The following is a 17069-nucleotide window of genomic DNA, read 5'->3' on the forward strand; positions in this document are numbered from 1 at the left end:
GGGTGTGGTCAGCGGTCATTGCAGAGAAAGGCAGAGGGCAGTCACTGTTTTTCTGGCTTTGTCTCTCATTTCCCTGATGAGGCAGGGTTGAGTGCTAGATTGGGCCCAGAGGGCCTGGTGCCACCAGAGGTCACCACAATGGCCTTGTCTGGCTCTGGCTCACCCAGCCATCAGACTTCATAAAGTTTGGGATGAAACTGCAACTTGTAGGTACCACAAATGCAGGGTTCTCACAGAACATCCAGATCTCAAGCCCAGCATGTTTTCACGATTCCTCTGAGATAGATCTGCAGTATTTAGTGGTTTCTTTAGGATCTGGTCTGATGTTTTCAAGCCCTTGGCCTTGGGTGGATTTTACAAGATCGAATACCTTGAGGGATAGTGCACCCCGGATGTAGATGAAAGCTCAGAGAAAATGCACTTGATGGTCCTTCCGAGGGACTCTTCTCCCTGATCCCTGGAAGTCTTGTTCTCCAGGGATTTAATGGGAGGAGCAGTGGGGCTCAGTATTGAGAGAGCGCCATCCCTGCACTCCAGGAAATGGAGGGGTATCTCACCAGGTGAGTTCCAGGTGCCTTTCCCAGAGCATGCAGTGTGGCAGGTGCCCCTACAGCTGTGCAATGTGGCAGTGCCCTTTCTCCCTCCCGAGAGGGAACCAGACACGCCACCATGGGGAAGACTCTGATAAGGGGTCTGTTTCCACACCCCCTTTCACGGACCAAACAGCAGGATGACACTCTTCAGTGAAAAGATTGCTGATCAGCCCTTCCACCTACTATCTGCCTAGAATTTAGGACTCCTGCTTCAGTCACTGCCTCCTTTTCACAGTGGGTTGGGATGGGGAGGGAGGAGGGGAAGAGGGGTGTATGCAGACCAGGGTTACAACAGAGGCAGTGAGAAGGAGAAAGGAGGAAGGAAGGACTCTGACAGGTAAGAGAAGAGGAACAGAAGCAGGGATGCATGTCCCCAAGTGCCACGTGTTCAGAGCTCTCAGAGTGGCGCTCTCTGTCACCTTGTCTTCTATCCATCTCTGTGCCTTGTGTCATGTCCCACAGAGGAGTGGGTCAAGTTTTTGTTTTTAGCAAATTTCCTCTTGAAAATGCCAAGCCTATTTTTGCCTAAACTAAGGATTAAGGGATTTTAATTATGATTCTTAACACCTATGAGCCCTACCTCCACCATGGTACGGGGGTGGGGGGGTCTCTAGTGGGAGATGAAGGTCTTGATGACTTTGGGGCAGTGAGTGAAGGCATCAGTGACTGTTATGGAGACAGCTCCCTTCTCTTCTGGGAGGCTTCGTTACACTCCAACGCAGGCCACACACCCTGTCCATGCTGCCATCACAGCCCAGAAACCCTATCACTTCTTCCTTTATCCCCCACCATCCACATATCTCCCAGAAATTGAAAGTAGGCCACTTACTTGTTGTCTGGTAACTCAAGGACAGTGTGGAAGAGGGTGCCCATGGGAGGGACAATCTCAGGCAGGCTATTCTCTCTTCTTTCCTTCCGAGCAGGATGGTTAGTGGCCAGGCTCCGGGCCTGAGCTTCCTCCAGACTCACCAACTTCATGGGCAGCGAGAGGGCTGGCAAGGTCAGGCTCTTCATGATGGGCCGGTTTTCTGTAAAGGGGGAGAAGATCCCATAGAGTTCATGGAAGGAGGCCTATGTTCCAGGTCCAGCCAGAACCCCCATCCATAGCCCCTCTATTCCTGACTTCCTGTCAGGGGCTTCTCTTGGGCATGGTGGGGTCTGGGACAAAGGCTGCCCACAAGAATATGACAGCCGTCCTGGCCAGACCGGCCAGAGGGCACACAGGCGCTTCCAAAGGTAGCGGGCACTTCCTATGCTTTTCAGAGATGGACCATTCATTCATCCACTCATTCACACAAAAAGCATATTGAGCATGTACTGTGGGCCTAAGTAATAGCAGTGGGTATTTACTCCTGGAAACTGCCTAGTGCTTTGGTTAGGTGGGAATGTGTGCTGAGCCACAGAGGTAGCCGCACTCAGCTATGGTACACCAAGAGACTATATACCACTCTATTTGTGTTATGTGTAATAGAAAACACACAACACCAGAGAAATTACAAAGTATATAATAAAACCAATGGAAAAAAAATTCTAACAGTCTCTTCCAACAGCCGTACATTGGTGCTTTGGTCTTTGGCACCTCCTAGGGTGGGGCGCCCACTTTGGAGGCTGTGTTGCCTCTCGCTACAAGGGCTGACTTTCTACAAGGCAGTGAGCTCCTTTCCACCTCAGAGCTCTTACACAACCAGGTCTCCATGTTTGGAACATTCGTCCCCCAGATCCTCATATGGCTGGATCCCTTCGTTGTTCAGGCCTCAGGTCAAAGATCACTTCCTCAGAGACCATGTCCACTCTGTACCAAAATTATACCCCAAGTCACTGACCATTGCATTACCCTGCTGTACTTCCTTCACAGCATTTATTGTCTTTGAAGTGATAATTAATTAATTAACTAATTAATCTTTTTAGGGCTGCACCCTAGGCATATGGACATTCCCAGGCTAGGGTTCGAAACGGAGCTGCAGCTGCTGGCCTACACCACAGCTCATGGCAACACTGGATCCTTAATCCACTGAGCAGAGCCCAGGGATTGAACCTGTATCCTAATGGCTATTCGTCAGGTTCGTTAAAACACTGAGCCACAATGGGAACTCCGATAATGTATTTATTTGAAAACTCATTTATTGTTTGTCTTTCCAACCAGGCCATAGCTCTCTGCAGGGCAGGGCCTTTGCCGTTTGGAGCACTGATGTATCCCCAGCATCTGAACAGTGCCCAGAACCACACAGGAGGTGCTCAATACATATTTATGGCTTAATAAACCTTGGGTATATCCCAGTCTCTCTGGCCTCATTGCTCTCATTTATCAATTAAAGGTGTTGGATTCTATAACTTCTAAGATCTTTTCAATTTAAAATAGAACCCTTTTTCTAAATCTCAAATTCCAGAGGGTATGGCTTATTCCCTTTTGTGTAAACATTAAGTATGGGACCAAAGTCAATAAAAATTCACAACAAGAATATTTAAATGCACTGAATGGTAAAAATTGGAGGCAATCAAGAGTTAAAGGCTCATGAGGAAACTGGATTTCAATATGTAGGATACAAGCTGATTCAGGCAATGGTCATAAAGGGAACAGGCATTTCCAGGTTGGAATTAGGAACATCCTTAACACTAACAGTTACGAATGGAATTTGCTGTCAAGAAGAACATTTCCCCAAAGTCATTAATTCTTCACAATGGTTTATTTATCGTTTTTCCTTACAGAGGAAGCACAAGGTAAGGAAAACAGCACAGGCTGGAAGATTTAGGTTCAATGTTCTGCCTACCAGTGACCAGCTTGTGGCTCTGGGCAGTTACTAAGCTTTTCTGGTTCTCTGGTTCTTAATGTATAAAATAAGGTTGATAACAACTTTATGACAGTTGTTGTGATAAGTCAATGAGATGATGTATGTGGAGTGCCTGCCAAAGGTCTGGGCACAGAATAAGTCCCCACTAAATTGTTGGTTGCCTCAAAATGATGAGTGAATGAATGTATATTATTTCTCATTTACTTTCAGAAAGGATTTATATAGCTACCATAAAAAATACATCTGTAATGGGAGAGTTAAAGATAAAAGAAATATCAGCCACTCCTAGGCATAAAGCCAAGAGTATTAAAAACACGTTCACATGAAAACCTATACATGAATGTTCACAGCAATATTAATTATTCACGACAACCCAAAAATAGAAACAATCCAATTGTCCATCAACTGGTGAATGGATAAAATGTGGTATATCCATACAATAGAATATTATCCAGCCATAAAAAAATGAAATGCTAACACATGAAAACATATGCTAAGTGAAAGGAGTCAGTCACCAAAGACCACATGTTATATGATTCCACTTATATGAAATGTGCAGAAGAGGCAAATACACAGAAACAGAAGGCAGATTAATGGTTGCCAGAGTCTGGGGGAGGGAAAGACATGGACTGACTGTTTAATGGGTGTGGGGTTTCTTTTTTGGAATGATGAAAATATTCTGGAATTAGATAGTGGTGGTGGCTGCACAATTCTGTGAATACACTAAAAACCACTGAAATGTACACTTTAAAATGATTAAAGCAGTGAATTTTATGGTATGTGAATTCTAACTCAAAAAAATTTTTTTAAAGAAAGATCATAAACCACACAGAGGACAGGATAGGGGTGGAAACAATTATACAAGAAATCGAAATTTGAGATTAATTTCAGTTGAATACTCTGATGGCTAATTGACTTTCCCAAGTATTTTAGCTGAACTGGAAAAGAACACTTTGATCAGCTAACACAAATATCTTGCAGATTTGGTTCTCCCTCCCACATTACGGGTTCTCCAAGTGTGGACCCTGACCAGCTGCAGCAGCATCACCGGGAAACTTGTTAGAAATAAAATTTTCAGGAGTTCCCATCGTGGCTCAGTGGTTAAAGAATCTGACTACGAACGACAAGGTTGCAGATTCGATCCCTGGCCTCGTTCAGTGGGTTAAGGATCTGGCATTGCCGAGAGCTGAGATGTAGGCTGGAGGCTGCAGCTCCAATTGGACTCCTAGCCTGGGAACCTCCATATGCCATGGGTGCGGCCCTAGAAAAGACAAAAAACAAAAAGAAAACCCCCTTTGGAGTTCCCATCCTGGCTCAGTGGTTAATGAATCCAACTAGGAACCATGAGGTTGCAGGTTCGATCCTGGCCTCGCTCAGTGGGTTAAGGATCCGGCGTTGCTGTGAGCTGTGCTGTAGGTTGCAGACGCGGCTCGGATCCTGGGTTGCTGTGGCTCTGGTATAGGCCAGCGGCTACAGCTCTGATTAGACCCCTAGCCTGGGAACCTCCATATGCTGTGGGAGTGGCCCTAGAAAAGGCAAAAAAAAAAGAAAAAAAAAAGAAAATTTTCAGCAGCACACAGACATGCTGAATCAGAAACTCTGGGGATGAAGTCTAGTGATCTGTGTCCAGGTTATGTGACATACACTAATGTTGGAAAACCACTCTTAAACAAATGGCAGTTAACCAGGCTCCTTGACAGCTGAATTTTTTATTTTTACAAATTAGGCTCATATGAGTTCAAGGTGCATAAACGAATTCATCCTTAGGGTTAACTATGTTATTGCAAGGACTAAAACATCACATCTTTCATCTCACTACCTCCAGCCTGAAATAGCTGTATTTTTCTCACATTATGGCTACTTCGGGTTTCAGTGCCAGCTAGTACACGCCCACAGGCACACAACCACACACTCATTGTTGTATGCCTAGTGCCTAGTGCAGGGCAGAACAAAGTAAGCACTCAATAAATTCTTAGGAAGAGAAGGCATTCTGAATATACATGTGAGTATGAGCAGAACGCCTCTTGACTCATTCACTTAAGACTTCTGGGGAGTTCCTGCTGTGGCTCAGGGGGTTAACAACCCGACTAGTATCCATGAGGATGGAGTTTGATCCCTGGCCTCACTCAGTGGGTTAAGGATCCTGCATTGCCACAATTTGTGGCATAGGTCTTGGATACGGCTCAAATCTGGCATTGCAGTGGGTATGGTGTAGGCTGGCAGCAGCAGCTCTGATTGGACCCCTAGTCTGGGAACTTCCATATGCCACAAGTGTGGCTCTACAAAGCAAAAAAAAAAGACTTCTGAAATATCATACTGAAAGTAAAGACGAAATTTAATAATTAAAGATAAGAATATCACCAGTGCCTCTAGATATAATAATAGGATGAGTTTAAGAACTCACTAAGGGAGTTCCCGTTGTGGCTCAGTGGAAATGAATCTGACTACGCATCCATGAGGATGCAGGTTCAATCCCTGACCTCACTCAGTTGGTTAAGGATCCGGAGATGCCGTGAGCTGTGGTGTAGGTCACAGACTCAGTTCGGATCTGATGTTGCTATGGCTGTGGTGTAGGCCAGCATCTATGGCTCCAATTCGAACCCTAGCCTGGGAACCTCCAAATGCTTCAGGTGCACCCCTAAAAAAAGACAAAAAAGAGAACTCACTAAGGAGTTCCTTGGGGTCCTAGTGGTTAAGGATCTGTCGTTGTCACTGCTGTGGCTCAAGTTTGATCCGTGACCAGGGAAATTTCACATGCTGCGGGCATAGCCAAAAAAAAACACAACACAACCAAAAAACCACACCTCATTCAAATCTGAATGCTATTGAGTTCACCACATTCATGGGATAGGCCATGTCTGCAACTTGTCAGAAACATGCTACAGCCACAAGAAAACACATCACACTTGTGCTGCATAGGTACACTTATAAGAATGAACAATCCCCAGACACTGACATGCAGTGTAGTCAGCACACACACACACACACACACACACACACAGAGCTGACAATTGGAACTAGAATCCAGCCCACCCTAACTTACTCTGGGGCCCTGTGACTAAGGCAAGGAAGGAGGGTGGGCGGGCATGGTGTATGCCAGGAAGAGCCATACCATCGTTATCCAGAGACCCAGGTGAGCCGTTGTTAAAGATTTGATCTACATGATTCAGTATGAATTCAATCACCACCTGCTGAACCCGGACTGCAAGGAAGGCTGCATCTCCATTGCAACCAGTGGCTTCAATTTCTTTGGACCTGAACCATGAAAGAAACACATTCAGTGAATGAGTCTGTGCTACCACCTGAAGTCTAAGGGGGAGTCAGCAGGCCTTTTGTATAAACCCCAACTCCTTAAGGACTACAGTTTTTTAATCTGTAGAGTATTTTAAATATTTAAGATACATTAAAGGGACTTTTCAAAGGCTGTGAAGCCCAACACACTGGACATAATGCAAAGGGTTGCCAGGAATTATCCACTGCCAGACTGCAAACACTCTATTAGTGATATACAGGAACTGATTTTTTTTTTTTCTTTAGAGCATCCCCTTCCACCTCAACCCAATTATTCTAAGGGCAGGTCATTATTTAGGGAGTTATATGAAGCAGTTCATTCAGGTTATGGTCAGCTGGGAACCCACCAAAACCAACAAAAGCCAAGGAGCCCCAATGACCAAGAAAGTCCTTTTCAGGAAATTATAATATAGACCCATAACATTGGCCACATCTCAGTTGCAGCCAGAAAATACCTCTGGGTTCCAGAATTTCCAAGATTAGCAGTTAAAGGCTATTTAAAAATCACCTTGAGGAGTTCCCGTCGTGGCCCAGTGGTTAACGAATCTGACTAGGAACCATGAGGTTGCGGGTTTGATCCCTGGCCTTGCTCAGTGGGTTAAGGATCCCGTGCTGTGAGCTGTGATGTAGGTGGCAGACGTGGCTTGGATCTGGCATTGTTGTGGCTCTGGCGTAGGCCAGCGGCTACAGCTCTGATTCGACCCCTAGCCTGGGAACCTCCATATGCACAGGAACCGCCCTAGAAATGGCAAAAAAAGACCAAAAAAAAAAAATCACCTTGAATTCCCATGTGTGCCAAATAACCACTAAGCCAAAGGTTTGTCTTCAAGGTGTTTCACTTTTGAAGAATCTAGTCTTTGTTTGAACTGGGGACTGGGGTGGTGAGAAGGTCAGGGGTTGGTGGTTACCTGAGGAGATTTGGCGCCCACACCAGGGCCAGGTTCCTGGCATGCATGTTGGTCTTGCTGCTGAAGGAGGCGATGTGGGCCAGGTGTCGAATCAGGTATTCCAAGGTCCTGTAATGGTTCATTTAAAAAACCAACCGACCAAAATCCAAAGAAACAAACAAAAAACAAAGTAAGAAACATCAGAGCCTGTGTGAAGCCTGACATCTGGAGATAATATCTAAGTTTGAATTTAAGAGACTCTGAATGTTTCTATCTCATGAATTTTGGAGGACTATCAAGAAGATGTCAAGATGGATGAGGAGTGATTTTCTTGGCTCTGGATGTGCTAGCTGTGGGTGGGGAAGAGACCATCACAATAGAAATCAGCTGAGGCCCTTGAGGCACCAGCCAGGGACAGAACTGGGACTCACAGCACTGGAGCCTGTGCCTCCTTCACCAGGCAGCATCTCCACCACGCTGTCTGAAAGCTCATCTCAGCTCCCACTGTAATTCTTCTAGCTGCAGGTACCTTGGTGCTCGTTAGGGAGTTCACTTCATGGGTGAATGATGTCTATTACCGCTGGGAAGTTCTTTCTTGTTCCACATCAAAATTTGCCCCCTTGTAAAAGACGGGCAGGAAGTTCCCTTGTGGCTCAGCGGAAAAGAATCCAACTAGCATCCATGAAAATTCGGGTTCGATCCCTGGCATCCTCAGTGGATCCTTAGTGGGTTGGGGATCTGACATTGCTGTGGCTGTGGCATAGGCCAGCAGCTGCAGCTCTGATTCGGCCCCTGGCCTGGGAATTTCCATATGCTGTGCATGTGGCCCCCAGAAGCAAAAACATGGGCAGGCTTAGAGAACAGTGGGAAAGGTGGTACAATTTAGGGTAAAACTGTGAGTATGAAATGAAAGGATGGGAGGATGTAAGGGGTAACACTGATGAGCATGTAGAGACTGGTCAACCAAATGCCCAAGAGCAACACTCAAACCCTATTTAAAAACCATCTTGCTTTCCATAGATTCAGTTATGCTGTGAACTTGAGTAAGAATCTAGAATATCTCTTTGAGGCTGGCTTGTGTGATCAGAATGATTTCTTGTGGGGCTCTGAGGGGTGTCCCGAAAGTAACTTGGACATGGGCTGCCCTTTTCCGCCAATGTCTCTAGTCAGGCATCAACTCACTCTGATAAAGTGACCTGTTCGCTCACCTCAAAATGCCCCGGGAAGGTCACTGTCCACTGATTTGTTCCCTCTTATGCTGCCAGCTTGTGTCTATGGTATTACATCACATTGAGAGGCTGAGTTGTTTCCACCAAGGATTCTTACCTGTAATGGGATGGGGGGAGCTCCTGGATAACATTTTGGATTCGGGCCAATTGGCCTTCTTCTGGGCAATGAGACACCGCCTCCTGCGGAGAGGAAATGCAGCAGCCCGGTGAGTGCTCCAGAAGGTGGCCACCCACCTGTGTCTGCGGGTTTCATACAGGTTCCTGGTACTCCAGCCTCCCAACCATGGCTAGAGGTCAACCTTCCAACAGGCATGATCTTCTAGGAAAAACGGCTAAAATTTGAGGGTTCATGATGGGAAGCGCATAATAGTATGGCACACGGGGTCTCTGTGCAACCTCAGATGGTGGGTAAGTAGGTATCTGGTAAAGAATAGGTGGAATCTGGGGTGTGTCCTGTGTAGCAGAGTCACAGAGACTCCCACGGGGAGAAACAGAGACAGGGAGATGGAGTGAGATGGAGATGACAGGGTGGCCCCACTTTTACTCAGCCAGCTGTCTTTTGGGGTGTAAACAGCCCCTCCCTACCCAGCCTGAGGCTATTCCTTGACACCCTCCCCCCCCCAACCACCCCCCACCCCCCGGCCCTCCGCAGCCTGATGTTGATGCTAGGAAGAAGGGAAGACCTAAGGACGTGCCCTCTCAGCAGGATAAGAGCTTTGCCTCTGAGATCTAATGACCTTGTTCTCCCAAGGCTGGGAGAGCCTCATAAGGCGAGTGAAGGAAGAGAGCTCCAGAGGAAGGAGGGGTGGAGGAAAGTGGCATGGACCCTCCCACAGTCTATCTGGCACAGGGGGAGCAGAGGAGGCTTCTCTTCCTCTGCAAAACTAGGATGAGCGTGGCAAAGCTTCACATACACCCCTGCCCCAAGCCTCCTGCTCTTCCCCTACTTTATAAAAATGTGTCTGGGGAATAAAGGTGTAGATCAATTTAATAGCCCTCATGGAAAGTTCCTTTAACATTTTAGGAAGCTGTTAGTCATCTTTGTTCCAAGAGGCTGGGCAGGCTCACCCCTGATGCCTGCAGTTCCACTTGGGACTGGTGTTTATTTCATTATTCACAGCCTCTCCCCATCACACCCCAATCCTATTTGCAAGCTCTCTAGATCTTCATTTTTCTCCCGGAGAGGTCGGCTCACTGCAAAGCTATTTTTCGCTCTCTTTATATTCCCCTATTAGAAGAGCAGAACTCGTCGCTGGGGAATTAAGGGACGGGAGTGGAAAATTTGCCTACCCCAATTTTTGGCCTGAAAGAGAATTTCATTCAACGTTGGCTAAGCCAATCCTTTATTTGTTTCATTTTTTTAAAGTTTTATGGAAGTATAGCTGATTTACAATGTTGTGATAATTTCTGCTGCACAACAAAGTGATTCAGTTATACGTATACACACAACTATTCTTTTTCAGATTCTTTTCCAGATTCTTTTCCCATATAGATTATCACCGAATATTGGGTAGAGTTTCCTGTGCCACACAGCAGGTCCCTGTTGACCATCCATTCCATATATAATAGTGTACATATACCAAGCCAATCTTGCTAATGGTTAAATCTTAAAAGACCTAGGTTGAATATTTGTTCTCTTCCAATTAGTATCAGTAAGACCAGCTTCCTTCCCTTTGAGGAGTCTGGCGAAGGCTGGACTCTGGGGTCCAGGCTCTTGTTTCCTCTGTTTACCTGACACTGCCTCAGCCCCTGTAGCTCAAGTCCTGCAGTCTAGGCAGCTCCATCACGAGGACGGACAAACAACCTGTGGCTCTCCTTTCCAACTGCACTCCAGGCACAACTCGGTTTTTACCCTTTATTTTGTATTAATTATTTTAAAATTATTATAAATCTACTTTTTCATTTTTAATTATTTTAAGCTATTAGATTAAAAAGTAATCCATGCACATGACTTTTAAAATGCAACACAGTCAAAGGAATACCGAGAAGAAAATTAGCTTTCCCTCCAACTGCAGGCCATCAGTCTCCAGAGATAAGCACTGTTGTCTTCCAGACAGTTGTAGCTACCCGTCTGTCACACCCATGGTGGCAAGCATGACTACGTGACATGGCTCATCTGCAAACTGCCTGTCTCCTATCATTTCCTCCTGGCTGCTCCCCATGGGCCAGGCTGGCCTCTATGTGTTCTCTCAGGCATGTTCAGCATGCCCTTGACTAGGGCCTTTGCACCTGCTATTTCTTCTTGGCACCCTCTTCCACCAGGTATTTGCACACTTTGTTCCCTCGCTTCATCCTTGTCTCTGTTCAAATATCACCTCAGAGAGTGATCTTTGACTATCCTACCAAAAAAAAAGCAGTTCCCATCATTCCCTGCCCTTTGCCTTGCATTTTCTTCACAGTACTTATCAACAGGTCGCATTATAGAGCTATACTTTATATTTATCATCTATTTCCTTCATTACAGTATAAGTTTCATGACAGCTAGGATTTTATCTGTCTTGCTTACCATTAAATTCCTATCCCTTGGAAATGTGCCTGCCTGATATACATAGTAGGTGATCAATAGACCTTGGTTGAATGAAACAAATGAATGAGTCCATGTTTTGCTTTGCATTTGAAAATGCCCAACATCCCCATTTTGACCACACTTCCAGGACAGTACCATGCAAGGACCCTACCTCCACCCTGAGGAACACCAGCTTTGCTGAGGCAGCTCCCCTCAACTTTGCGCTCCTGGTAGGGTGACCAAGGAGCCTGGTTTGCCCGAGATTGAGTTTCTAGGACACAGGGCTTTTCAGAGCTAAAAGTGGGGGAGTCCCTGGCACACCAGGACAGCTGGTCACTGCCCCCTTGGCAGCCACCTTGAGCCCAAAGCCCATCAGCTCTGCCTGTTGCCACACACCAGTGACCCATCTCCAGTGACCCTTCAAATGATGTGTGTAGGTCAGCCAACCTACTAGCAAATGTTGACAAGGTGACAGTCACATTCCCCTGTAGCTGGAGAGCAGAGAAAGGAAGCACAATAATGAATAAAATTAACACTGTTTCTGTCCTCAGTAAGCTTACAGTTTAATGAGGGAGACTGAAACATAAAGACATGATTTCAACATAAAATTTAATACCTCAATACCTTCCTTAAAGCCCTTACGTAAGCCACTTTTTTGTATCTTGGGTGTAATAATTTTAGCTGAATCAATCTGACCCAAATTGAATTTTTCCTGAGATAAATTTTTTTTTCCTGATAAAAATTAAAATGTAGGATAGTAGGCTGAATTGTTATTCCCAAAGAGATCAGGTCCCAATTTCTAGAACCTGGAAATTTTACCGTATTTGGAAAAAGGGTCTTTACAGGCGTGATTAAGGCTTTTGAGATGAGGAGAGTCTCGTGAATTATTCAGGTGGGCCCTAAATCCAATCACAGGTATCCTTAAAAGAGAGAGGCAGAGGGCTATTTGATACAAACAAAAGAGGAGAAGGCAGTGTGACCACGGAGTCAGAGACGGGAGTAATGTGGCCACAAGCCAAAGGGTGCCAGCAGCCACCTGAGGCTGGAGGAGGCAAGGAACACCTTTTCTCTAGAGTTTCTGCAGGGAGCATGGCCCTGCTGACACCTTGATTTCAGCCCAGGGAAACTGATTTCAGACATCTAGACTCTAGAACTATAAGAGCATAACTTTGTTGTTTAAGCAGTAAAGTTTGCAGTAATTTGTTACAGCAGCCACATGAAACTAATATATATGTACTCAACGTTAAAATGTGAAATCTGAAGGAAATAAAAATCATTTGCTATCCTACCACCCAGGCATAACTACTATTAACCTACTCCCATGTGAGGCATAAAAGAAGCGATTTGCCCAGGCTTCACAGCACCAAATACAAACATTGGTGCAATTTCCTATTTAGTTGCATGTACTGCTTTTCTCCATTTAACATTATATTGTGGCCAGCATATAGACTTCAGAAATATGACTTTCCATGGCTACACAGGATTGAAACCAATAGATTCATTATCATTTATTTAACCCATCCCTTACTGTTAGACATGTAAGACTCCCCCAATTTTGTAATTGTAATGTAGCAGGGAAGTATTTCTAAATCAATCATTCATATGCAATCTGATTATCTTAAAATGAAATCCTAGAAATAGAGTTACTATATTAAAAAAATGAGCATTTAAGGATTCTTGATAATTTCAAATGACTTTAGAATTACCAATTTACACTATCAATAGAAAGCCATGAAAGAACCAGTGTCACAACAGGCTCATCAGCATGAAACACTAACATTAAAAAAGTGTTTAATATGTAAAAATATTTTTCTAATACACAGTTATTTATTGATTGATTGATTTGGCCATGCCCAAGGCATGTGGAAGTTCTTAGGCTAGGGATCAAACCTGTGCCACAGTGGCAACCCGAGCTGCTGCAGTGGCAATGCCGGATCCTTAACTCACTGTGCTACAAGGGAACTTCCCATACATTTTAAATAATTATATTTCATCTAAAAATTGTCTGTTGAGGTTTTTTGCTCATTTGTTTAGAAGGGTGCTATGTGTGTTTTACTTTTTTATTTTATTTTATTTTTTTTGTCTTTTTAGGGCAACACCTGCAGCATATGGAGGTTTCCAGGCTAGGAGTTGAATCGGAGCTGTAGCCGCTGGCCTATGCCACAGCCATAGCCATGCCAGATCCGAGCTGTGTCTGCAACCTACACCACAGCTCACAGCAACATCGGATCCTTAACCCACTGAGCAAGGCCAGGGATCAAACCTGCAACCTCATGGTTCCCAGTCGAATTCGTTAACCACTGAGCCATGATGAGAACTCCTGTGTGTTTTACTTTTTATTGATAGATAGGAGTTGTATATAATTAAATAATGTTAATTTCCTGTTATCTTTATTGTAAATGTTTTCCACAGTTGGTCATTTGCTTTTTAATTTTGTTAATGTATTTTTTAATATAGAAAGGATAATCTGTATGTAGTTTAGTTGTTAAATTTCATTCTTAGTTGTTTGCTTTTATTCTTAGAAGGCCAGTCTTCAGCCTGAAATCTGCTAAATGGTAAAAATGTAACTTGACTTTCCCCTTTCCTGATAGCTAGCCAATTTTCCGATACTATTTATTGAATTTTTTGTTCATTTGTTTAGGATGATTTCTTTATTTCATATTAAGTTATTAAATACATGAGCCTATTTAAGAGCTGTTAGTCTATTTTATTTATTTATTTATTTATTTGCTTTTTGGGGCCACACCAGCAGCATATGGAGGTTCCCAGGCTAGGGGTCCAATTGGAGCTACAGCTCCCAGCCTACACCACAGGCACAGCAATGTAGGATCCGAGCCATGGCTGCAACCTATACCACAGCTCACTGCAATGCCAGATCCTTAACCCACCAAGCAAGACCAGGGATTGAACCCGCAACCTCATCATTCCTGGTTGGAATTGTTTCCACTGTGCCATGACGGGAACTCCTATTAAGTCCATTTTAAAATAGTGAAGGAATTCCCATCATGGCTCAGCAGAAACGAATATGACTAGCATCCATGAGGATGCAGGTTCAATCCCTGGCCTTGCTTAGTGGTTTAAGGATCCGGTGTTGTCATGAGCTGCGGTGTAGGTGGCAGAGGTGGCTCAGATTCTGCGTTGCTGTGGCTGTGCTGTAGGCCAGCAGCCACAGCTCCAATTCAACCCCTAGCCTGGGAACATATGCTGTGGGTGTGGCCCTAAAAAGGCAGAAATAAAAGGGTAGTAGTTGTAAGAGTATTAAATCTTCACTTCCATTTACTAGCTCTACAACACCAGCAAGAGTCACTCTGAGCTTCAATTTACCTATCTAAAAGAGATATAAAACCTACTTCATAGAGTAATTTTGAGGATTGAATGAAATAATATTTGCAATAAATTTATCATATACTAAGCACCCAATAAGTGGTAGATATCATTATCATTACACTAATTTTTTTTTGTATTTCTGGGAGTTCCTCTCATGGCACAGCAGAAACGATCTGACTAGGAACCATGAGGTTGCAGGTTCGATCCCTGGCCTCCATCAGTGGCTTAAGGATGCAGCATTGCTGTGAGCTGTGGTGTAGGCCAGTGGCTACAGCTCTGATTCAACCCCTAGCCTGGGAACCTCCATATGCCACATGTTCGGCCCTAAAAAGACAAAACAAAACAAAAAAAGATAAAAAAAAAGAAGTTTCTGAAGTTTCTAGGCAAGAAATCCCATCAACCCCCAACTATCACAGAATCAAATATAGTTAAAATAAATTAGACTCAATCAATTGTTTAACATGATGACATTCTAGTCTTACTCAAGGATGAAACTACCACACTGATAAGAAGATTAAAACTATATATAAAACAAACAATAAAATCATAGGCACAAATTAAAACAATAAGATACATTTTTGGTTGATTGAAATTGGCAAACACTTTAACAGACTGAAAGTAACCAGTGTTGGCAAGGCTGCAGGAAAAAGGGCATTCTTGTCTCTCTGGAGAACAATTTGGCAACATGTGACAAAATTTTATTTTATGTTATTTTATGTTATTTTATTTTATTTTATTTTTTATTTTATTTTTTTGTCTTTTTAGGGCTATACCTGCAGCATATGGAAGTTCCCAGGCTAGGGGTCGAATCAGAGCTACAGCTGCTGGCCTATGCCACAGCCACAGATCTGAGCCACATCTGTGACCTACACCACAGCTCACAGCAATGTTGGATCCTTAACCCATGCAGCAGGGCCACAGATTGAACCCACAGCCTCATGGATACTAGTTGGATTTGTACCTCTGAGCCATGATGGGAACTCCTGACAAAATTTTAAAATAAGAACTTTTTGCTCAATAAATCTACTTCTGTGGTTTTTTTCCCTTAAGGATATAAACAAAAGTATAAAGATATATGTACAAACATGTTTATACTATACTTCTATTTATAAAGGCAAAGTGTTAAGAAACAAAAAGCCTTGGGAGTTCCTGTTGTGGCTCATCAGAAACAAATCTGACTAGTGTTCATGAGGATGCAGGCTCAATCCTTGGCCTCTCTGAGTAGGTTAAGAATCCGGTGTTGGAGTTCCCATCGTGGCGCAGTGGTTAACGAATCCGACTAGGAACCATGAGGTTGTGGGTTCGGTCCCTGCCCTTGCTCAGTGGGTTAAAGATCCGGCGTTGCTGTGAGCTGTGGTGTAGGTTGCAGACACGGCTTGGATCCCTCGTTGCTGGGGCTCTGGCGTAGGCCAGTGGCTACAGCTCCAATTCGACCCCTAGCCTGAGAACCTCTATATGCTGTGGGAGCGGCCCAAAGAAATAGCAAAAAGACAAAAAAAAAAAAAAAAAAGAATCAGGTGTTGCCGCGAGCTGTGGTGTAGATCTTAGACTAGGCTTGGATCCCTCATTGCTGTAGCTGTGGTGTAGGCCAGCAGCTGTAGCTCCATTTTGACCTCTGGCCTGGGAACTTCACTATGGCACAGGTGCAGCCTGAAAAAGCAAAAAAAAAAAAAAAACCAAAACAAAACGTGGATATGAGAGACTACTCTGCAAAAGTAGTGTCTTTCTCATGGAAAGATGGTCACATTGTTGAATTAACAGCATTGCAACATATCAGTACATAGTATTGAGGAGCAAAAGTGGGGAGAAAGAAAGGGAAAGACAGAGACAGATACATCTGTAAGGATGTCTCCTGAAATATTAATAGCAGATATGCGCGGATGTGATATTTCAGGTGATCCACACTCAATTTTTAAGAAGCACTCATTTGTTCCTACATAATTTCAAATTGAAGAACATTTATATACTCAAAACAGGCCAACTACAGGAGCCATGAGAAAGATTTACTCCTTTGGTTAGTGCCTAGGTTTGGTCCTTAACTCCTTCATAATTTTAATTTCAAACACCCCCTCTGACCTCCCTATTCCAACAGTCTACTGACCTCACTGAGAGGAATAATCCATTGATCTACTTTTTCACCTGTCTTATGCCCCATTTCTCTTCTTATTCAGACAAAATTCTATAGTCAGTTATTTCAATCACTTGTTTGCAAACACTCTCATCTCCCTCTCCTTCTTCTCATCTCCTCCTCCTTCAAGCTGAGTCTAAACTTCAACCCAACTCTTCACCTACTCAGTACCTCCACCCCTGCAGCCAAATGCTCAAGCTCTATTTTTTTCAAGCCCTATTTTTAAAAATATTTTCATTCTTTTTTTATTACTCAATGAATTTTATTACATTTATAGTTGTACAATGATCATCACAACCAAATTTTATAGCATTTCCAT

At 43.9% G+C, this 17069-nt stretch overlaps 1 protein-coding gene across 1 annotated transcript in view; it reads right to left on the reverse strand.

Annotated features, from left to right (window-relative positions):
* ARHGAP31 (Rho GTPase activating protein 31) overlaps positions 1 to 17069 on the reverse strand; it is a 108573-nt gene that overhangs the window by 22930 nt on the left and 68574 nt on the right. Inside the window, exons 4-7 of the mRNA XM_047791654.1 lie at positions 8887 to 8969; positions 7582 to 7689; positions 6495 to 6637; positions 1423 to 1621 (exon numbers count right to left, since the gene is read on the reverse strand). Coding sequence (XP_047647610.1) covers positions 1423 to 1621; positions 6495 to 6637; positions 7582 to 7689; positions 8887 to 8969 — 533 coding nt within the window. The remainder of the gene's footprint in view (positions 1 to 1422; positions 1622 to 6494; positions 6638 to 7581; positions 7690 to 8886; positions 8970 to 17069) is intronic.

Source organism: Phacochoerus africanus, chromosome 1 (assembly GCF_016906955.1).
Source record: "Phacochoerus africanus isolate WHEZ1 chromosome 1, ROS_Pafr_v1, whole genome shotgun sequence".
NCBI classification, from domain to species: domain Eukaryota; kingdom Metazoa; phylum Chordata; class Mammalia; order Artiodactyla; family Suidae; genus Phacochoerus; species Phacochoerus africanus.